The 19,081-nt window shown below is 40.2% G+C and overlaps 2 protein-coding genes across 3 annotated transcripts in view; one reads left to right on the top strand and one right to left on the bottom strand.

The window, feature by feature from the left end:
- Positions 1 to 17,998, bottom strand: part of kcnip1b (Kv channel interacting protein 1 b) — a 30,567-nt gene extending 12,569 nt beyond the window's left edge. The window contains exon 1 of one of the 2 annotated variants that reach the window (XM_061085926.1): positions 17,911 to 17,998. In XM_061085926.1, coding sequence (XP_060941909.1) covers positions 17,911 to 17,998 — 88 coding nt within the window. Of the gene's footprint in view, positions 1 to 1,681; positions 1,740 to 17,910 lie in introns of those variants that run through there. The other variant, XM_061085927.1, reaches the window with a different exon arrangement.
- On the top strand, positions 4,585 to 6,630 carry LOC133019409 (E3 ubiquitin-protein ligase TRIM21-like). Its single transcript, XM_061085891.1, has 2 exons — positions 4,585 to 4,652; positions 4,733 to 6,630. Exon 2 carries the CDS (start codon positions 4,735 to 4,737, stop codon positions 6,361 to 6,363), a length of 1,629 nt encoding a protein of 542 aa, XP_060941874.1. The 5' UTR covers positions 4,585 to 4,652; positions 4,733 to 4,734; the 3' UTR covers positions 6,364 to 6,630.
- Positions 17,999 to 19,081: the final 1,083 nt, after the last annotated feature.

The raw sequence follows: 19,081 nt of genomic DNA, 5'->3' as shown, positions 1-19,081 counted from the left end.
GTTGGCAATGAAGATTCTTGGTCCAACGTGCCCGCGAGCAGTCAAACCAAAATCCCTGAAGTACAATAAATGCATTTCAGTGTTTATAGGAAATAGGAGGGAACAGAGAACAGTGTAGGTCTCCATAAATCATGTCCGACCCACCACGAACTCTCAAGGTTTACCAGAGTCATGATCGCAACTTCCAACCCAAAACACCAGACACATAAGAAACATATTCCTGCATATTAAAGGCATCAAACGATGTAAGTCACAGATTCCCTGACAGTCACTAAGTCGATTTTGAGATATATCAACAGTGCCAGGCTGATTCCACTTATTTCTGGTCTTAATCCGAGCTAATCTGAATAAATATACTTCCCCAAAAAGTCAAACTACTGCTTGTATATCTCACAATATTTTTCTCTACATGAGACGATGCCAGTTGATGCTTTCATACTTTGAGCTAATGGCAGGGACTTTATTCTGTGACATAGAAACTTATGTTTTGATTCTGAAGCTGCAGTCTTTACCTGGTGGCCAATGATACACCCAGATAGAAATCTTTTCATTTAAAAAACAATTAAGGCTCGTTCTTCACATAAGGGTTTGCAGTATACTATTTTATATCTAACAGACACGTTGTTACTTGTATCAGGCTTTGATCTTCCCTTCTAACCACTTTCCTGCGTTGCCGTACTTATTTTTCTTCCTGGGAATCTTGCCATATACCTCTCCACGCTTGGCACCGTAACACAAACATTAATGGAGATAAAAAAAGAAACAAGTTGACCCCTGTGCATCTTTTTCTCCCCCAAGAGCAAGGACGAGTAAAAACAAACACAGAGCATCGGCTTCCCCTTGTAACGGTGTCAGAGAGTAATTGCTGTGTTTGCTGCCTCATCTATTTTAGCTCTATCTCACGCTGCTATAAATTCATCATTCATTCTGGCTGAGTATGGTTCACCCTCTCCTATCATGCCCCCCCGACAACCCAGTCTCCATGACAACAGGCTTCTCAAGCATAAGGCCAGGGAGGTATGATATGTGAGCTGCCTGTTAATTTGCACTCTCTCGCCTGGACCCCTCCGTTTGCCTCCCGTTTCGCATTTGCTCGCTCGCTCGCCAATCACGTCCAACAGGCACCCATGCATACAAACAACAAACACACACACACATACACACACACACACAGAGACACACACACACACACATAATGATAGAGTCAGGGTCAGTGATTTTGCTGTGGTTCTCAAGGACATCCTACTCCGTGACATACTGTAATCTCTCCATCATGACCACAGCACACGCTCTACCTCACAGCTCAGTGTCAGTGGACGAATTGAATCTCTTCATCACAATCCTGATGCCTCTTCCCTTGAGGAGATATTTTCATAGTAAAAAAATTGTGTTTTTTTTTTTTTTTTTTTATACTTAAGATATAAAATGTTGCATTGTTGCTGTTGGTTACAGCACTTTAGATTGACATTCAGTTTGGTATCAACTGGTTACATGTATGTTAATGTTTTTTTTAAATGTGCTTTTAAACAACACAGAAAAAGACAATTACAAACACACAACAATTGGTCTTAATTATTATGTTGAGACTGTTTTCTTTCTTTCTTTTTCTCTCAGTTTAATCTGTCTTTCCGTGGCTCTTTTGTCTTCCCTCCATCTCTCTCTCTGACCAGTGTCGACGTACCTCTGGACGTTGTCCTCTGCTTGGTTTGCATGGTCAAAGTGCCCACCACTGCACCCATGTTGTCACCGTGGAAACCAGCCCTGGCCAACAACCCAGAGAGTAACAGTCCGCTGTTTTTTTCAGGATTTAGTTGTCCTGTCTTCGTCCTGTCTTCATCTGCCTCCGCCGCTCTGTATCTTAAAGGAGCTTTGCCCCTGTTGTATCTCCTCACCGGCTTCAGATCTTTCACTGGAGGACGCTTCTCGTCTTTGAGCTGATTCTCTTGGTTTCTGATCGCTCTCTCCTAACACACAAGCTGCTCCTGCCTTTCTGCGCCACTCCCTCTCTTCTGTGCCTCACTCTACTCATCTGTCAGCCTTTCCCCCCCCTCTTTCTAGCTCCCTTCCTGCTCATGCCCTCGTGTTATGGGGGAGTGCTGGTAACTAATTCAATAATAACAACAGTGACAGGTGAATGGTATCAGATAAAGGACATTCATTTAAAGCTGACACATCTCAGAGCTCCACAATTCAACCTTTCATCCTTATTTTCTGCTCTGAATCCTGACCTGTCTTTTCACTTCCACTAACACAAGTACACATACCCGGCACGATGTGCTAACGGTGCCTTTAGTCCGTTAACATTTCAAATTAGTCCCCTGCCTTGCCAAGCATCATCTGTACCATAATGAGCATGTAGATATATGTATAGGTTGCCAATTTGTCTGTGTGTGTGTGTGTGTGTGTGTGTGTGTGTGAGCCCAATCTTTACCGTCTCTCATAATGTGGAAAATGGAGAATTACTGTGGTACAAACAAGAACATTATGTGTCAATGAATATTCATGGTACGACTGTGAGTGCTCAGTAGTCAGAATCAGACAGGGCTGTTGGAAACAGAGGTAATTGTTTATAACTGTTGTTTTCTGCTTAAACAATATTACTCAAAGCTGTAAACAGATGCTGATGATAAAATGTGTCTGGGATGCTCCTATAAAAGTAATCGCTATGGTCTGTGTGAGGTGAGTGGAACACAAAGAAGATGGGAATGTCTTTTTAAGTATGCCACTGGCCGCAGACCAGAAATGTAAATGCTCTCTCTGCATCGCTCCGTCTATATGTATGTAAGTGACGGCTCCTCTCTTGGTTTAAAACATTTATGCGCTGCCTTTTAGAAAACAAAAATGCTGTTTCAGCGTTCTTGTTTCTCAAAAATTGCGTTCAACCCCTTAGCATGAGCCGTTACAAGAGCAGCCATGTCAAAGGAGTAAAGTGGCATAACAGTACTGTAAAGAAAAATCAGACATAAGATTTGTTACATCAGGGGTTTAAAAGCTTGAACTCTGTAGTCATTCAAAAATTGCATATTTATTACCTCATAGTTAAGCCTGGCCTAATGAATGCTGTTTGAATGGGGAGAGAATAAGTCCTCGTAATGTGAATCATTATATTTTGAGGTAAAGAAATGTTGAGTTTAAGTACATTTTTCATTTCAGGTTATTAAGTTAAGGGTTATTTTAAGGTTAAATGGTTATGCCAGAAGGATTAAGGTTAGTTACTCTCCATGAAATCAATATAATGTCCTGTTAAGTCTTTTCCAGCATAAACACAGATGTTGTCGGGACCAGTGGACCTCATGGAGACCAAAGCCTGATCCTAATGAGGCAAAACATCATTTCTGAAGTTAAGGTTAAGGTTACGGGGTCAGGTTAGGGTTTGGCATGAATTGTTCACGATCAAGGTTAGGGATAAAGTCGTCCTGTGGCTGCAAATGTGTAGTTGAGGTAAGAACTTGTTTTGTACGGATTAATTATAACGTAATTTTAATAATTTAATAATAATGGATAATTCTAATAAACACACAAAGTGTTTTACATACCACTTTTTCTTTTTGGATTTATTTTCTCCCATTCTAATACAGTCACATGAATCAAATAAAAAAATTTAAAAATATACTTTCACCCCTACAGATCCTTTAACCCACATGCATCTCATTTAGCCATTTCCTTAAATTTTTCTACAAAATATTAATTACACTTTAATTTAATTCAAACAATCTCCCCTCAGTTTACCCAAGTTTTTTCATTACATCCTCTTCCATTCCACATGAAAAGTCTGACCCACACCCTGTTGCCCTAATCCTAACTATCACCAGGGACACTTTTGTCCCAAAAAGCATAAGCTGTCCCCAGCTAATTAGGGCCCGAGCACTGATCAAAGGTCAGGTGAGGCCCTATTGAAATTGTAAGGATTATTATTATTATTATTCAGGCAAATGAATTGGCTTTTTGAGGGCTTTACCATGCTCAAATTCTTACCAAAATTTGCAGAAAGATAGAAAGTGGTGAAAATGTACGCATTCTGGAGGAATTTTCAATGGCCGTCGCAAAATGGCTCAACAGTGCCCCCGAGACCCCCGGAACATGTTCACATTGACCGATCTTCACAAAAATCAATACACAGGTGTATCATGACCAGACAAACAAAAAAGTCTCAGGTGCAATTGGAAAAACACCACAGGAAGCCTGCTATTGTGCATTTAGTGGCAATTTTGGCCATATTCCACATTTTTACTTTGATGTACTTGTACCAGGGCTTTCATCGTATCAACTTCATTTTTTTGTATTTTTGTACTTGTTAAGCATTTTGTTACTAGCAGGGAACGAGAAGTGCTAATGTTGTGGTTAATATATCACCAAACAACGTCGGGGGACTGCTCACACAGCGTCATTACCTGTTTGTCTGATGCTGTGGGTCAGAGGAGAAGTGGCTGCAGCCATTTGGCCCTCAGCGCTGCATGAGGAGGAGGAGGGGGCGAAATGTGAGTTTCCAATGTGAGCAGCGTGGAAAGAGTTAAACGAAGCCAGGAAGTGGAGCAGCGCAGCAGGGGAGGGGCCCTCACCAGCGTCATCATGCTGAAATGAAACTCAACGAGGAAAGTTACAGTTTGCTCGACACTTCAAGCTGCTGCTTTTAAACCTCGCAAACTTCACAGGTAAATTAAAATCTTCCATTAAATCTAACAGATTATTCAGCACAGATATGAGTCATAACTGCCAACATGTTTTTGTCCAGATATGGCATCGGCCAGCTCTCTGCTGTCAGAGGAGAGGTTACTGTGTTCCATCTGTCTGGACGTGTTCACAGACCCAGTCACGATCCAGTGTGGACACAACTTCTGCAGCACATGTATCAACACGTACTGGGACAGCGGGGATACTTGCCAGTGTCCGATGTGCAAGCAAAAATTCTCCAAAAGACCTGAACTCCGAGTCAACACTTTCATCTCAGAGTTAGCTGATGAGTTTAAGAAGTCGGTCCAAGTCAAAGCCTCGACTCCAGGCCCACAGCTTCTGGAGGTTGACGTTCTTTGTGACATCTGCTCTGAGATAAAAGAAAAGGCTGTTAAATCTTGCCTGACGTGTCTGACTTCTTTCTGTGAGTCACACCTGGAGCCGCATCGGAGAGTTGCTCGGCTAAAAGGTCACACATTATTAGAGCCAGTGAAGAATCTCGACGACAGGATGTGCAAGACACACAACAAGATGACAGAGCTGTACTGCTTGAAGGAGCAGACCTTCATTTGTGTCCTGTGTTTGAAAGCCGATCACAAGGGTCACAACGCCGTCCCCCTGGAGGAGCAATATGAAAAAGTGGCAGCAACAAAAGACGAGGCCCAGGCAAATATCCAGAAGCTGCTACAGACACGGATTGAGAAGATAGCGAAGGTTGAAAACATACTCTATGTCAGCCAGGTAGATTTTGAAAAAGAGGAAAAAGCCACCGTGCAGGTGTTCACCGAGTTGATCCAGTCCATTCAGGCCAGCCAGGCCGAGCTACTTGAGGTGATAGAGCAGAGGCACAGTGCAATAAAGCAAAAGGGTGAAGAGTTTCTCAAAGAACTGAGGAGGGAAGTCACTGAGCTCAAGAGCCGAAGCAGTCAGCTGGAACATCTGTCACATTCAGAAGATCACTATCGTTTCCTCCAGAGCTTCCCGACCTTGTCCAAACCTCCACACAAGAGCTGCCCCGACACAGATCTCGGCCCTGACCTGTCTTTCCAGGCAACGCGAGGAGACCTGACTCAGCTGAAACTGAGAGTCAATGAAATAATGGAAGAGATTCCTGAGATCAGAATGAAAAGAATGAGAGAGCACGCGGTCGTCTTGACCCTTGACCCCGACACTGCAAAGTACTCACTTGTCATAAGCGAAGACGGAAAACAAGTTACAGTAGAAGACAACATGGAAAAGTACAAAGTTACCGACAATCCAAAGAGATTTCATGCACTTTGTCAGGTTTTGGCAAAAGAGGGATTCACGACGGGGAAGTTTTACTTTGAGGTGCAGGTGAAAGGAAAGATACGTTGGGTTGTTGGCGTGATCAGGGAGTCGGTGGATAGAAAGAACGCAGCACGTGCTTCAGTTGAAAATGGATATTGGACCTGTTTATTAGTTGAGGGCAAATATATAACATCTGACTCAATACCTGAAATATTGAAAGAAGAGCTTCAGAAGTTGGGCGTATTTGTAGACTACAACAAAGGTGAGGTGTCTTTTTACAATGTAGACTCTAAATCACGCATCGGTTGTATCACAGGCTGCAGTTTTACAGAGAAACTTTATCCATACTTTTGTCCTCAGCCAAATGATAATGGAAGAAACTCCGCCCCTCTCATCATTACACCTGTACCTCAAACTCACTAGTCCATCCGTCCCATTCTCGAGAACATGAAACCCATGAACGCCAAGTGGGAACTTCTTTAAATTCGGTAGAAACATTCACTTGGACTCAAGGATGAACTGGTTAGAATCTGGTAGTTAAAGGTCACGGTGGCCTCACAGAACAACAAATGTACGTACACAGTGAAGTGTTTCTAGCTATTCTTATTGTCTGATAATTTTATTTAAGAATGGTAAAGTTTACTGTTATAATGTGGTGTTGGTTTTAATTCAAGTATTTTATCAAGTGTTTCGATGGTTGAAATATTGAAATAAACAACTGCATATATACAGAATCTGTTGTGTCATTCTTTCATGTCACAGCTCAGCTGGATTTATATATTAAAGACTAAAGAAGTGTCTCTACACATCACACTACTCTAAGGATTACAGTCCAAGGCCTCCACTGTTTGGAGCAGATCACAGGTTCAGTATTTTGCACTGAGATAAATGTTAAGTGGCCTAAACTACATCTTATTACAAGAGATCTGTCTCAAGGATTCCTGGTTCTTTACACTTTCTGACACTAGTTTAGTTTTACTGTACAGTGGAATTCAACAGGGTTGTTTCTCACATCTTTTATATTTGGTATAATATGCGGAAATCAGCAGGACACAACATATAAAGTTGATATGTTTATCTATACCAAAACATATAATTACAAATGGAGGAAAGTATTGTGCCTACATCTTTTATATTGTTGTACCTTGTCTGTGGAACTCAATAGTAAGATTGGACTTCATGAAGGCATTAATGTGCAAATAATGTTTTGTATGTTATATTCATATCCTTTATGTTTATGAATTGTAGTGGTGTATATTTTAAAAATATATAATCTTAAATCTACCATTTTCAGAAGATTATTGTTGGTACACATTGTGACAGGATAACTAATTTAAAAAACGTATAGAAATGAAGGGTGTAATATGAAAATTTACTGTTAGCACATACCACTTAAAGTAATAACATAACTCTCATAGATTTATGTTCTAGCAATAATATGTTATAACGTTATAATTTTGGATGTGTTGTAACGTGGAAGGTTTTGTTTTGACAGTACGTTTTCACATTGTAATGTGATAGCATATTTTTGAAACCTAAAAGTTTTCATGTTAAACAACTCTCGTTGTTAGTTTTAGGTTTGAACAATAATACGTTGTAACATTAAAATTTGATGAGTTATGTTATAATGTGAAAATGTTTGTGTTTTAATGATAAGTTATCTTGTTAAAACATTAACTGTAACTGTAAAATTTTTAATTAGGGCCCGAGCACCTACGGTGGGAGGCCCTGTTGTATTTAGAAGGATTTGTATTTCCCTTTTGGGCTTTTTCAGGGCCTAGGCATGCTCAAATTCTTACCAAAGTTTGCAGGAAATTCAAAACTCCAAAAAGTAATTAGCCCAAAAAAAATCGTAGCAGGTGTATCAGGACTAGACAAAAAAAAAGTCTTGATGTGCAATGGGAAAAACCCTACAGGAAGCCCGCCATTTTGGATTTAGTGGCATTTCAGGCCGTTTTCTAAATTTTTTCTTTGACGTACCTGTCCAAGGGTTTTCTTCAGATCAACTTCATATGGACATAAGTGTCATCACAACAAGATGAAAATTTAATTTATCTCTATATTCTAATTCAGTTTTAAATGAGTATTATATAAATAATTAATTCCACAGCCAGCAACAGCAGCAGGCATCAAGTGAGTTAAACTGATAGAAGATGAGAACCATGTGAAAAATGTGAGCATGGACACAATGCTGGTGGCAACGTAAGGTTGACCTTGTGGTGATGTCATTAAGTGCCATTGGTTGTTGTACGAGAAGCCATGAAGTTGCAATAACAGCTTTTTGTAGTTGAAGTGGTATCCACACTGTTGCTGGAATGGTGCAAACATCAAATCACTCACTAGGCTGGAGTGGATGGTCAGACTTGTCTCTTCAAATGTCAGTAAATACATACAAATGAGTAACTAGGACGATATTTTGGGTGTGTTTAGTTTAAATCAAGGCTCCAAGTTTCCTTTCAACCAAAACCACTCTCATGTGTCTTATTTATAGGGGTTCTTGGCATTTTAACTTGTCTGTTGACATATTTGACAACATTAATAGTAAATATATATTAAAATGTCAACCTATTAAAACTTAAATAGACCTTAATAAATATAATTGCTCCTTGACCATACTATTAAACTCATTTATTGAACCTATTAACACATAGCTAAGCCAGTAAAGTTACATAACACTATGTGAAGGTTACATAATCAAAAGTCTTGTTGGTATTTAATCTGAAATTTGTCTCCCTATGACAGAAATATACACACATTCCCAAACACACACAGAAAGAAGAAGAAATCCCATGTTATCCAAGATGTGACAGATGTGTGCCATCTGGAACTGCCTTCCTGCACAGAATCACTCTGTACTGTGACATGCATCGAGGGCACTGCGCTGCAGTCTGACTTCATAATCCTTTCATTTTCTTGTCCCAAGTGCTTGAGCTTCACACGTCAGCTCCCATCAGAAAAGTGAAAAGTGTGTCAGGCGTGATGCATGACATCTGGATTTCTTACATCCTTTCACTCTATTTGATCATCTTTCATTCATTTCATTATTCCGGTAGAGGTGAAGAAATCTGTGATGGGATGTAGTACATTTATTTGGTTTCTGTACTAAAGTATATTTTTCTTGTATCTTTTCTTTACTTCGGTAGATAGATTTTCTCCAATCAACCAGGCTTAGAGTAGGAGCATAGATTGTCTTCTACTTATAACAACAAATATCTGTAATACTCTGTGCCACTATATTTTTATAAATCATTACTTTATGTTACACATACATTTTTTTATATATTTTTTTGCTAATTAAGATCCGAGTGCAGCAGCAGCATCACTGAGGAAACCCCTTTTGGAAGAGACTCAGCCATGATGATGTAGTATATATTAGGGAATAGGCTACGCTCAGCAAGTGTTTTTTATTCTAAAAATATATTTACAAGCACGTAGTTACTTCTACTCAAGTAGAAAAGCTAATGTTGCACTTTTAGCTCAGTACATTTTTTATTTACTTCAGTAAAACGTTTGAGTACTTCCTTCAGAGAACATCTGACCTAAACCATTCTTTCAATAAGAAGTAAAGGTTTATAGTTTGAAGTAAAGTGTAAATGATCTCTCCTTCCTCTCTGACAGGAGCTGGGTCTTTCAGGGCTGAGCATTGTTTCTTTGTTTATACAAGAGTTTGCATTCGATTCATTAGGTCTCCACAACTCTCTTCTTCACCTTAACATTTCTCTATCATCCGCACACTCCATATGTGAACTATTTGCATTAGGAGAGATGGCAACGAGTGAGAGAGAGAGAGAGAGAGAGGGGCAGCAGGATGAATCAATGTGGAAGGCTACAGGTTTATAAAAATGTTATATCTCTCTCCAACATGTGGTCCCTGACATGGAACGAGTCTGGATTTACCTGTAAAGTTGCGTGACTTAGTTTTAACATATAAATGAAAGTCATAGATGAATCACTGAAGCTAATATCAACATTAAAAACCAAGTAAATGAATTCATCCATCTGTATTATTTGTCCAGGTCGCCAGGTCCCCAGCGTATCACAAGGCTGACATACAACAATTCACACTGACAGCTAGGAGCAACAAAGAGCCTAGATTATGTTCCAGTATAAGACTTTTAAAGACTTTTGTGAACTTTTTTTTGGGACTAATTTCTGTATTGATGGTTGATTGTTCTTCAATTGTTTGGTTTTTGATTATATTTGTTCCTGTCTTACTTTGAAATGATTTGCCTTGTGTGTTGTCCTGCTTTTGTCTGGTTTTCTGCCTCCTCTCTAGCGTGTTTCACCTGTGCCTCCTTATCTCTAACTCCGTATTTGGTCTCTGTCTCCTTCGTGAGATGACCTATTTGGATTTCTTGGATTTTCTGCACTTCCTGGTTTTGCTTGCATTTGGGTCAATGCAGCTCAGTAATACACGTGACCTTGAATGACCAAATAATGTAATCTGCTTGTCTTTGGACAGTGGGAGGGAAATATAGGGCCCATGGTTCAAACTCAGAACTTATGTTTGTGCGACCACACTGCAAACCACTGCACCACCATTACAAACTGATAAATAAAGAAAATTCACAGATAAAATAAATATATAAGTCACCATCTAGGGCTACTTTTCCTTGTTTTCTATTGTGAAATTTTTGGTTGGACAAAATAATATAATAATTGACCATTTTTAAATATGTATCATTACAAATACATTTTTATCAGTAGTGGGATATGTGAATAGGATAGTTCAAAATAAATCTCTAATTCTATTACGTTTTTTGTATTAAAAATAACCAAATATGATACATTGAAATTAAACATATTCAATATTGAATATAAAATGTACTTTTATCTCCCCACACTGTCTACAAACGTTTGCACCTACGTGCTCAAAACAACACATATACTCTCTGAAAAAATATACCAGTGACTCGATGTGATTATATGTAAATGGAAAATTATAAATGCACAGTATTTATATAGCACTTTGCTTTTCAGTCTTATCGACCACTGAAAGCTTTTAACAATACAATGCAGAATGGAGGAGAAGGGGATCAAACCACCAACCTTTTGGTTTGTGGACAACCCCCCCCCCTCCTGCTTCTCCTAAGCCACACAGAGCACAGAGGGAAAAGCCAGCAAGTTCTGAGTAAGCACACTGAGGAAACACTGTGCAGACAGAGCTGCAGAGCACTTATCCAGCTCTCACTCCCTAATCATTAGCTTGTAGTGTGAGTCTTTGAACAGCAGGTGGCAGCAGAGCATAGTCTTACTTATAAACCAGCTGTTTGTGCCTTTACAGCACATTTTTCTCTGGACTAAATACAACATGGGGAAAATTAACAAACTGCAACAACATGGAGATCTGGGCAGAATCTTTAGTTCAGTACCACACAACTCAGCTGTCAACACAGTGTCCACTGCATCAAACAGTCTCACCTGTACAGTATCAACAGGGGATTCTGTGTCAGTACAGTAAAACAACGAGGGTGGAAAGAATTACTGTGTGGAATAAGGCACAGGGAGATACAGGAGGCAAGAGGTAAAAATAAATCTAGAAGGAGGCGGTTACATAAAAGACTGTAGTGAGGTGATGTAAAAAATTAAAAGCAGGGACACATACTGTCAGCTCCTCGTGCTGCTTTTACAGCCGCAGAAAGAAAGAAAGGGAGAGAGAGAGTGAAAGGAGAGATTTGGGGGAAGGACGGTTCACAAATGCAGCAAAGCGCAAGGGACATATTCTGCCTTAGTTTTGGTCAGAACATTAAATTTATGGTGGTAGTGCAGGAGTTGAGTTATGAACCTCCCTCTGCAGTGTGGGACGCTGTGACTCCTGCTGCAAGGTTATGCACTTAGAGGACACATGTGACTTGTAATAGCGAGAGACAGGTGCAGCACGAGTCCGGATGAGTGGGTTCCTGCCTTCACCTTTCGCTCCTGCTGTTTCCGATGAGTCGACAGGAAAGATGGTGCATTGAGCAAAATAACTTTTGGGTCAAACAAACATTAAGGTAAGGTTGCAAATCCCAATTTTAAATTTAAACATAGGGCTGGGCGACAAAATGATGAAGATAGTTATCGCAAAATAACTTTTCCTCGACATGATCGATACAACGTCGAAATAATTAATTCCATCCATGATTGGACAGCCAACACGTACATACAATGATAATCACAATAGCGCTGCCCCCGACCAATCATGTGGCTGGAATAGAGTTACAGGACACAGCCCAAGACAAGGTCATCGTTGAGAAGAAGGGTCGGTAGTGTGGAGATACTGTGGCTTAAAGTCTGACAAAAGCATGTTCCCACAAAGACAATTAAAACAAAATTACCAAAATCGTAATTTGATTTATATCGTTGTATATATCGATACTGACTGATATGTGATACATGGTAAGATTTTTTGCATATCGCCCAGCCCTAGTTAAACGATTCTAGCGTTTTTCCAAAAATCCCAAAGCTATTGTGACAGCACATGTGGAGAAGATACAGTCAATGCACTTACACAGTGTGTTATTCATGTGGTAATGAAGCACAATGTACCTACATCTTGCTTATATTTAGTGAGATTAGCCTCTAAAAGCTATGTTTCATAGAGCTTTTACTATTTTTCTTTTTGGGGGCAAGATCATTTCATTGTCAACACTACGTTAACGCTACACGCTAACTCATTCTGACAAAATCCGACCACAGAAGAAAAATATCCAAATGCAGAGGAGAAATCCAATCCAAAAACACTTTTTTTCAATTTGTCCTATTGTCCCTCCCTCCATCATTCCCTCCATCCCTCCCTCCATTATCTACTATACTTCCCAATCTCAGCTGACATTGGGTGAGAGATGGGACACACCCTGAACAGGTCGCCAATGTATCACAGGAAAAACAATCATTCACTCTCACATTACACCAACGTACAGTTTAGAGTCTCCATTCAACCAGGCCTGAATCTGCGTTTATATGTGTTTGACTGTGGGAGGAAGCCGGAGCATCCGGAGAAAACATGCAAACTTCACACAGAACGACCACGGCCAAGCTGGGATTTGAACCAGAATAAGATTCGTTAAACACAGACAACCCCACAAAAATGGTTTCTCATTACATTTCAGTTGGTTATATTCTTACAGATCATTACGAATCTCTCTCCACTAACATAACTCTATTTCTCAAAGCAACAATGTGAAACAGAAGTGAAAAGGTCAGAATAATGACTAATAGGATATGCATATGCAGTGCATGTTGCTGAGTTTGTAAGAATAGCCTTTTTAAGGTTAACAAGCAACTCTTAACTAGAGTTTCCCTCTTCATGTATATGCATGTACTGTAAGTGTGTGCAGGCAAGTGTGCACGACAAACCAAGCTACTACAGATACATTTGTGCTGGAGATGAGGGGCTTACCTGACAGAGCTCGCGTGTGCTAAACTGAATATGCATGTGTGTGCATATTTTCACGTCTTCTTCCATGCATATACAATAGCTGCTGCAATGTGCAGAGATGATGTTCGGAGACACGATTAGGATTAAAGGTGCAAAGAAAGGTTTTTTTATCAGGAATGCAACCACTGCACACTGACAGAACAAAGGCCATGTCTCACACTCTACTCCTACAGTGTGAGATCAACTCCTCTCTATTCTGTTGTTACCTCAGCCAAGGAGGTGATGTTTTCATCCCTCTCAGTTGGTTTGTTGATTTGTTTGTCGGCAAAATTATGCAGAAACTACCACACAGATTTCCGTGAAAATCTGCAAGGTTGGGCTTTTTGTTGTTTGATATTTTCACCACTTTCTTCAAGAATGATTCACAGATTATCAGAAAACAAGAGGACTGTTTGGCCTTGGAGGAGGTTTACACTCTACACTGCTCTACTGAGAACCCTTTCAGTTTGAATCTGTCTTGTATGTGCCCAGCGCCTACGTAAAAGTGTCCATGGTGCATATTGCTTTACAAGACCACTGCAATTAAATGGAATGTTTATAACATAAATCATGCATAAATTGTTGATGTTTATTTCTGGTTTAGAACATAGTAAAAATGTACTTTGAACACGGATTAAGGGCTCAATCTATATGATCCAAACATAAACAAGAACTTGCAAGCTTGGGTTATACACCCTGATCTTTCAGCATGTGAACTAGTTATCGAACATCATAGAATTTGGGTATGAAACATTTGACATGTTTTTTTTTACATTAGACTTCATTCATCATTAATCTGCAGGCATGAACATTGGGTTAAAAAAACATAGATGTACATATTGATTTTCTAATAGGCTGCTGTTTAACTCAAACTTCTTATATTCATGGGGAACAGAAATTACTATTTGAGCCTTTATATCCTCACATTATACATCTAATTGTCATAATAGTTTACTTTTCAGATGGAATTCTAATGGCTTTGTTCTTAATGGGTTTCTTTGCATTTATGGAAACAATCACACTGCCATGAGTACGTTATGACACAATAAAACACAGAAGCCTTAAAATAAATATATGATATCTTATGCATATCTATATAATATCTTTCATTTATGTTTATGTTAGTTTATATATTTTTCAGGTTGCTTCTTGAGGCCTTTTTGGACTTTTATATTTAATGTATTGTAAGCTTTCCTGTTTGTGTGTCAATCCATTTTAAATGAAATAAAAATAAAAGCTTGAGCAAGGTAATCTGAGCTTTATCAGAGATACATTACAACAGGAAGCTACAATAGCACAATTCCCACTTTGAAACACAAACTGCACATCACACTGTGTACTGTTGCTTAGTTAAACAACTATACACATATCTTTTCACGTTATGCAACTTTGAATAATGTCAATGGGCCCTATTTTACACAATTTCTAACTTGATATTTTCACCAGAAGATATAAACTCAGTGAAATTGAATTATAGTGTAAAATAAAGATATGGCCACTGTGCTGCCAAATCCATCTTATCCTTAAGTAACAGGTCAGGCCCATGAACTGTGATCAGCAAAGCACAAAAAACATTTAGGGGGTGAAGAGACCAGACGTTCAATAAAATTCACACTTCATTTCACAAACTGCTCATCCTCTGAGAACACAGAGGACAAACCTGCAGCCGTCCACAAATAACGTCAGAGAGGCGGAGGGCACGGTGAAGAGCAGTTTCCTTCTTTCTCCTTCTAAAGGTATTTTACTTTGGTAATTAGTCAAAATTATTTAAAACGAGTCACTTTGCAGCAAGTAAAGAAAGATTATAATTTGTAATATAAAAGGATGGCGGGTGCACAGTCCCTCAGTTTTTTGATATTACAGATGCGTTACATGACCTAGATTGTCAACCCGTGCAGCCATGAGTAGGCAGCATTACTTTCAGAATAGCACAGTAGACAACTTCTCCTGTTCAGAGTGTCTACTGTAGTTTCACTCTCAGCTGCTTTCACTGCACTTTCCTTTCTGTGGTTTTTATTCTTTTAAATAACAGATGCAAAATGCATGATGCAATATATTATAAATACTGGACAATTACCAGAAGTGAACTATAGGTGAAATAGATTTGAACAGTCATAACAAAGTGTCAATTGTCCGAGAGTTTGGTCCTTTCCTCGGTATGAAGATGAAACAGTGAAAACTTCACATGTGAAGCGGTGATATTGCTGCTCCTGTCAGTTGCATTCATGTTTCATGTTTTTGACAGAAACTAGGCAATGCGTGAGTAGGATCATTAAAAATAAAACAGGTTCAGCTTTCCTCTTCAAAATCGCTTGCTACACTGGAAATAATGGAACGGCCATGGTTGCAGCATCGTAGCTGATCAGTCTCCAGTCCTGCCTCCTCATTACCTGGTTAAGCTTCTCCACCTCCACCTCCTCCTCCTTGCTGTGCACCTGCTTCTCATCTACAGTCTACCCTGCAGTGTATTTAAACCCTGCACCTTTCATCCACTCTTGGCCAGATCATCTGCTCACCTCATTAGAGTAAACCTCTTGAATAGGGTATTTAAGTTCTCAGTTAACTCCTGCAGTAGCGTTTTGCTTGCCTGCTTTCCATCTCCTCACCTGCCTGCCAGTTCCACTCACTCCCCCCTCATCCACCAATGGAACAGGACCTGCCACCTCCCTGCCCACCTTACCTAACTGCCTTTGAATAAACAATGTGACGGCCCTGCATGTATGTGTTTTCCTGGCAGTTTTCTCTGTTGAAGGTGGTTTGCCCTTATCTGCGCTTAGACTGCTGTGCCCTGTAAGAAATCAGTTCCTGGCAGTGGATATGACTGCAAATCATTTGCAGCTATATAGTGACATGACCCAAATGTTTCTGAATGTGAAGTTAGCAACTGGTGACTATGTGTATTGGAGCAGTGTGTGTATGTGTGGCTATATGTGTGTGTGTGTGTGTACATTTTCACATTTTAAGACATGATGGGGTTTCTGCAGTGTTTTATCAGTCAAGACTGACACTCAGCCACACTCTGACTCAGCAGTTATACTTTTGCTGCTCAGGTGAAAAGAGACTTTCAACCTCAGGGTGAAGAGGTCAAGAGGAGAAAGTCGGACTTCAGGCCATTAACACAAACAAACATGAACCTGAAGAGAGGCTGAGGGTGTCTCACAAATGATGTTTAAGAGGTTCATACAGATGATGCGGACATGTCCTTATCATCCAGATCTTAAATGTGTCAGTACATGACGTAATGAATTGCGAGAACTCACTGCATAGAGCAACTCACCCCCCACACACACACACAAACTAAAAGGTTGATGCGTTAGATGTGAGTTTGTTTGTACCAGACTGTATATAAAGATTTTCTCCTCGAAGAAGTAATTTAGAGCCAGAGTCTGTGCAGTAGTGATCAGGGGATGAAGATGCGGCATCGAGGCCCCGCCCATGCACTTGCTCGACCAATAGTGAATCGTTGATGGTTTAGCCCGTATTATGATCATCAAATAACTATTTAAAACCAAACTTAAATGAAAAATGAACACTTAAACATTCATCAATGTAAATTACCAGCTTTGTGAAAAATTACTTTGACAATTCACTTTGGCCCATGCCCCATCCACTAACATGGAGGAGGCGGGGTTTATGACCTATACTCAAGCCTGCCACCAGGAGTCAATTGATGCTTTGGCTTCCCTTTTGGGGAGCTGTCGTGCCGTCCATCTGTATACAGTCTTTGGTCGGCACCACTTTCTGTCAAAGCAAATACAATTTCGGTTTCTGTCATTTCAGTTTGTTTTTATTACACTGATGTTAGTTCAAGGGCTTATTTTCCAATAACTTTTGTTTTAATTACCTCTTTGGTGCTTTAAAAAACGGAGACTGACTCACAATTTCAAAAAGCATTTTCAGTTATTCTCTCTCAGCCAAAATCCAAGTCGGAAATCCTTGAAAGGAATTTGCCATCAACAGCATGAATCCACGGACCCAACCTACCTGTCGGTGGTGATGACGGGAACTATTTTCTTGGCACAGTTTGGCCCTCTCACAACCGATCAATGTGAGAGTTGTTGCTGACCCTGGCCTGCACAGTCAGCAAACCTAATAACCACAACCCTGACCCATTATAAGTCAGGGCCACAGTTAACCCATCTTCTACTGGCTATTCCCAGCATTACAATTCACCGTATCCCAGCAATAGTTGGGTCAAGCTGAATTTCAGTGACTTTCCCACAGTCACAAGATCTGAATCCAGGAAAGCACTGTTGATATGTGGTAGAACAGGAGAGGAGCTAAATCTGCAGAAATGAAGTGATGCAATCATGTCGACGTGCAGCAGAATCTCAAAGGAAACTTTACAACTTTTTCTTAATTGAGTCCTGACCTTGTCCACTCGGCTGCACCAGTGACCCGCAGTATTGCGCTATATGACAACACCAGTAGATTGTACCAGCAGAGACTTGTAATTTATTTAAGGTTAGCTGCAGTCCTCTCACATATATCATATCGTATCAAATCACAAGATGGGAAGTGTGTATATGAACATCTGAGTGAAAGGGTGTCAGGGTAAAAAGCCACAGTACCTTTTACAAGGGTGCCTGAGACCAATCTCTGCAGGGACTGGATTAACTTGAGCACCCCCTGCCTGCAGCGTCTGGTACAGCCAGCCATCCTGAGGTAGAGGCAGGGGCCGATGGGGCAGATGGGGCCGGGGCTTCACCACAGACAAAAATGCTTCCTCCAGTGTATTAAAGAAAAAAAAAGGGTTGAACTTGCAGATGCTCCTTCAGGATGTAAGTTTCTATAGTGTGGAGCACAATCCTTAAAGCGAAGAGGAGTCTTTCTCAGTAGTTGTTGTGAAATACGTCATGATGAAGGTGAAGGTGAAAAAGAATTGGGATAGTTGATCAAAGTAAAGCTTTCAACTGGAGATTAAAAACAAAACGGTGTGTATTCACTTCCACATCTACCTCTGAAGTCACTCGTTTCTCTCACTCAGTCAGAATAAGGTGCTCGCACGCCCAAAGACACAAAATCACACGCACATCGGTGAAGTTTAGAAGCAGGTATTGCTGGAACTGCCCAAAGGAATCAGATAGTTGGAGAGGTTGGAGGAAAAACACCGTCCTGTACGTTAAACAACAACAAAAAAAAGCAAAGTTGTGTTCCACAAGGCAAAATGAGTCAGATGATAAATTATTGAATGTCCAAGAAACAAGCAGCAAAACCTTGTCCACTTCTTTCTCTCCTCCTCCTGGTGTTTTTCTTCTGATCAACCGTTTCTTCCCCTAGCTCTTTGTCTCTTCTTCTCTCTTGTAGTCTTGAGAGGTATCAGTTCCTTCCTCCCAGCATGTATGTTTCCTCCTGTTCTCTGCAGTGGGAGCCCTGCAGCTGTGGTCTGTGGAGAAGCTCTGCTCTGGCGCTCTCAGCAGATCTGTACTGCAGAGAGCAACCACCACCGCGTACCCGCCCTCTCTCCTCTCTGTTCCCTCCTCCTGTCGTACATTGGTGCCTCTTCACTCTCAGGCTGTCTCAAGCTATTTCTTCTACCGTATTCCAGAGCCTTTATACAATTCCACACACCATGAAAAGGAGATAAAAAGGAACAGGTTAAAGTTGATGGTTCATGGTTTATAGCTGGAGCCCACATCTTTGTGGCAAATGTATTTCTTAAGTTCATGTAACCTGCAGCGTTTTACTTTACAATCCATAGACATTATCACAGGGTATTATTATAATATGATATCTTGCAAG

The sequence above is a fragment of the Limanda limanda genome, chromosome 14 (assembly GCF_963576545.1).
Source record: "Limanda limanda chromosome 14, fLimLim1.1, whole genome shotgun sequence".
Taxonomy (NCBI): Eukaryota; Metazoa; Chordata; class Actinopteri; order Pleuronectiformes; family Pleuronectidae; genus Limanda; species Limanda limanda.
The sequence above is the reverse complement of the archived record's forward strand: the minus strand, read 5'-3'. Positions and strand labels throughout refer to the sequence as shown.

Excerpts from the sequence above, each read along its gene's own strand:
- LOC133019409 (XM_061085891.1), top strand. The coding sequence starts at position 4,735 with ATGGCATCGGCCAGCTCTCTGCTGTCAGAGGAGAGGTTACTGTGTTCC.